We start from the raw sequence: 2,812 nt of genomic DNA, 5'->3' as shown, positions 1-2,812 counted from the left end.
GCACCGACGTGTCCATAAAAGCCAGGCAGACAGGTCGCCCCAAGACGGGATGACTCCATGCCACGTCCAGGGCTGAGAAGGGAAACTGCAATGAGGGCCCCGGGGACCCTCCACTCTTGGGGCAAGCTGGGCCGGCCCCACGCTGCCCTGGCATCCAGGGCACAGCGGCCGGCATCGCCCTTAGCCTTGGTCCTTCACGTGCAGCCCTGTTCTGCGACTACTACAACCCCCACGGGGAGTGCGAGTGGCACTACCAGCCCTGCGGGGCGCCCTGCCTGCGGACCTGCCGCAACCCCAGTGGACGCTGCCTGATGGACCTCTGCATGGACCACCTGGCCCGAGAGGGTGAGCCTTCTCCCCCCCTGTGCCCACCCCAGGCTGCTACCCAAAGTGTCCGCCCAGCAAGCCGTTCTTCAGTGAGGACCAGATGAGGTGTGTGGCCCAGTGTGGCTGCTACGATGGCGACGAGAACTACTACGATGTTGGTACCAAGGTCCCCACAGCAGAGAACTGCCAGAGCTGGTGAGGGGGCGGGGCCTGATGGGATGGGGGCGGAGCTGGGCGGGCGGAGCAGGGCGCCCCCCCTTTCTCTCCCCCCTCCCAGGCTCTCAGCTTCTTTCTCTCCTCGCAGTAACTGCACCGCTGGCGGCGTCCAATGCACATACAGCCTCGCGGGTAAGGAGGGGTCTGGTTGGTTAGGGGGGGGGGGGCTGGGGGCTGGGGCTCCCGCTGAGCGCTGCACCTGCCGCGTCTTGCAGCCTGCACGTGCACGTACGAGGGCAGGACCTACGGCTACGAGGAAGTCATCTACAACACGACCGACGGGCTCGGCGCCTGCCTGATGGCCGTCTGCGGGAGCAACGGGACGATCACGCGGACGGCCGTGGAATGTCGCGTCACGCCGTCCACCACGCCTTTCACCTTCACCTCGACGGCAACGCCACCCTCCACGACAGGTGAGCTGACCTGGGGAGGAAGCCGCTGTCCGGGTGAGGAGGGAAGACCCAGCGGGCACTCGGTGCCGAAGTCCTGGGCGCGAGGGATGGCCCAGGATCCCGCCGAGACCCGAGGGCCACGGGACCTGCGTCACCCTCCTCCTGGGCGTGGCTAACAAGGACGCGGAGGAGGTTGACGGCCCCACCCCCTCCCCACAGGTCCGGTCCCCACGCTCTCCACCGTGTGCGTGCGAGAGCTGTGCCACTGGTCTGCCTGGTACGACAGCGGCCGCCCAGAGCCGGGCATGGGAGGTGGGGACTTCGAGACGTTTGCCAACCTGAGGCAGAGGGGTCACCAGGTCTGCCCAGCGCCAGCCGGAGTCGAGTGCCGCGCGCAGCTGCTTCCAGACACGCCCCTGGAGCAGCTGGGCCAGAAGGTGGAGTGCAGCCCCCGGCTCGGGCTCAGGTGCCTCAACAGCGAGCAGGACCCTCCGCTCTGCCACAACTACGAGCTGCGGGTGCTCTGCTGCGACTACGTGCCCTGCGGCACCAGCCAGAAGCCGACCCTCCTGCCCCTGTCCACCTCCCCCGTCCAGGCAACCACAGCCTTGACCTCACCGACGACACAGACCCGGGTGGCCAGCAGCTCCGAGGTCCCGGGCACCAGCTGCCAGCCCCGCTGTCAGTGGACAGAGTGGTTCGATGAGGATTACCCCAAGGCCGAGGAGGCTGGGGGCGACATCGAGTCATACGACAGGATCAGGAGCGCGGGGGGCGACGTGTGCGAGCGGCCGCAGGACATAGAGTGCCGGGCAGTGAACTTCCCGGACAGGAGGCCCGAGGAGCTGGGGCAGCTCGTGCACTGCGACCCCAGCTTCGGCCTGGTCTGCAGGAATGACGAGCAGATGGGCCTGTTCAAGATGTGCTACAACTACCGGATCCGCCTGCTGTGCTGCAGCCACAGCCACTGCGGGGAGCCCACCCCTGCCACCGCCAGTGCCGCCACAGCCACCTCCACCTCCACTGCCACCCCTGCCACCGCCAGCACCACCACAATCATAGCCACTACCTCCTACACTGCCACCCCTGCCACCGCCAGTGCCGCCACAGCCACCTCCACCTCCACTGCCAGCCCTGCCACCGCCAGCACCACCACAATCATAGCCACTCCCTCCTACACTGCCACCCCTGCCACCGCCAGTGCCGCCACAGCCACCTCCACCTCCACTGCCAGCCCTGCCACCGCCAGCACCACCACAATCATAGCCACTCCCTCCTACACTGCCACCCCTGCCACCGCCAGTGCCGCCACAGCCACCACCACCTCCACTGCCACCCCTGCCACCACCAGCGCCACCACAGTCATATCCACTACCTCCTTCACTACCACCACCACCATAGCCACCACCACCACCTCCACTGCCACCCCTGCCCCCACCACCACAGCCACGACCACCTCCACTGCCACCCCTGCCACCGCCCCCACCACCACAGCCACAGCCACCACCACCTCCACTGCCACGGCCACCACTGAAGCCACCAGCAGCCAGGGCACGACTGGCTGCGAGCCCAAGTGCGAGTGGACAGAATGGTTTGACGTGGACTTCCCCACCTCGGGGGTCACGGGCGGAGACATGGAGACCTACGACAACATCAGGGCTGCTGGTGGCAAGATGTGCCGGGAGCCGCAGAAGATTGAGTGCCGGGCAGAGAGCTACCCGGAGGTGAGCCTGGACCAGATCGGGCAGGTGGTGAGCTGCAGCCTGCAGGCCGGGCTGGTCTGCAGGAACCGGGACCAGAGGGGGCCGTTCACCATGTGCTTCAACTACAACATCCGTGTGCTCTGCTGTGAAGGCGCCGGCCGCTGCCCCACCTCC

The 2,812-nt window shown here is 67.2% G+C and overlaps 1 protein-coding gene across 1 annotated transcript in view; it reads left to right on the top strand.

The window, feature by feature from the left end:
* Positions 1-2,812, top strand: part of LOC102241494 (mucin-5B) — a 43,601-nt gene that overhangs the window by 14,038 nt on the left and 26,751 nt on the right. The window contains 5 exon segments of the mRNA XM_014533996.1: positions 159-345; positions 378-522; positions 632-675; positions 759-956; positions 1,155-2,812. Coding sequence (XP_014389482.1) covers positions 159-345; positions 378-522; positions 632-675; positions 759-956; positions 1,155-2,812 — 2,232 coding nt within the window.

This window comes from Myotis brandtii, unplaced genomic scaffold, assembly GCF_000412655.1.
Source record: "Myotis brandtii unplaced genomic scaffold, ASM41265v1 scaffold1236, whole genome shotgun sequence".
Taxonomy (NCBI): domain Eukaryota; kingdom Metazoa; phylum Chordata; class Mammalia; order Chiroptera; family Vespertilionidae; genus Myotis; species Myotis brandtii.
The sequence above is the reverse complement of the archived record's forward strand: the minus strand, read 5'-3'. Positions and strand labels throughout refer to the sequence as shown.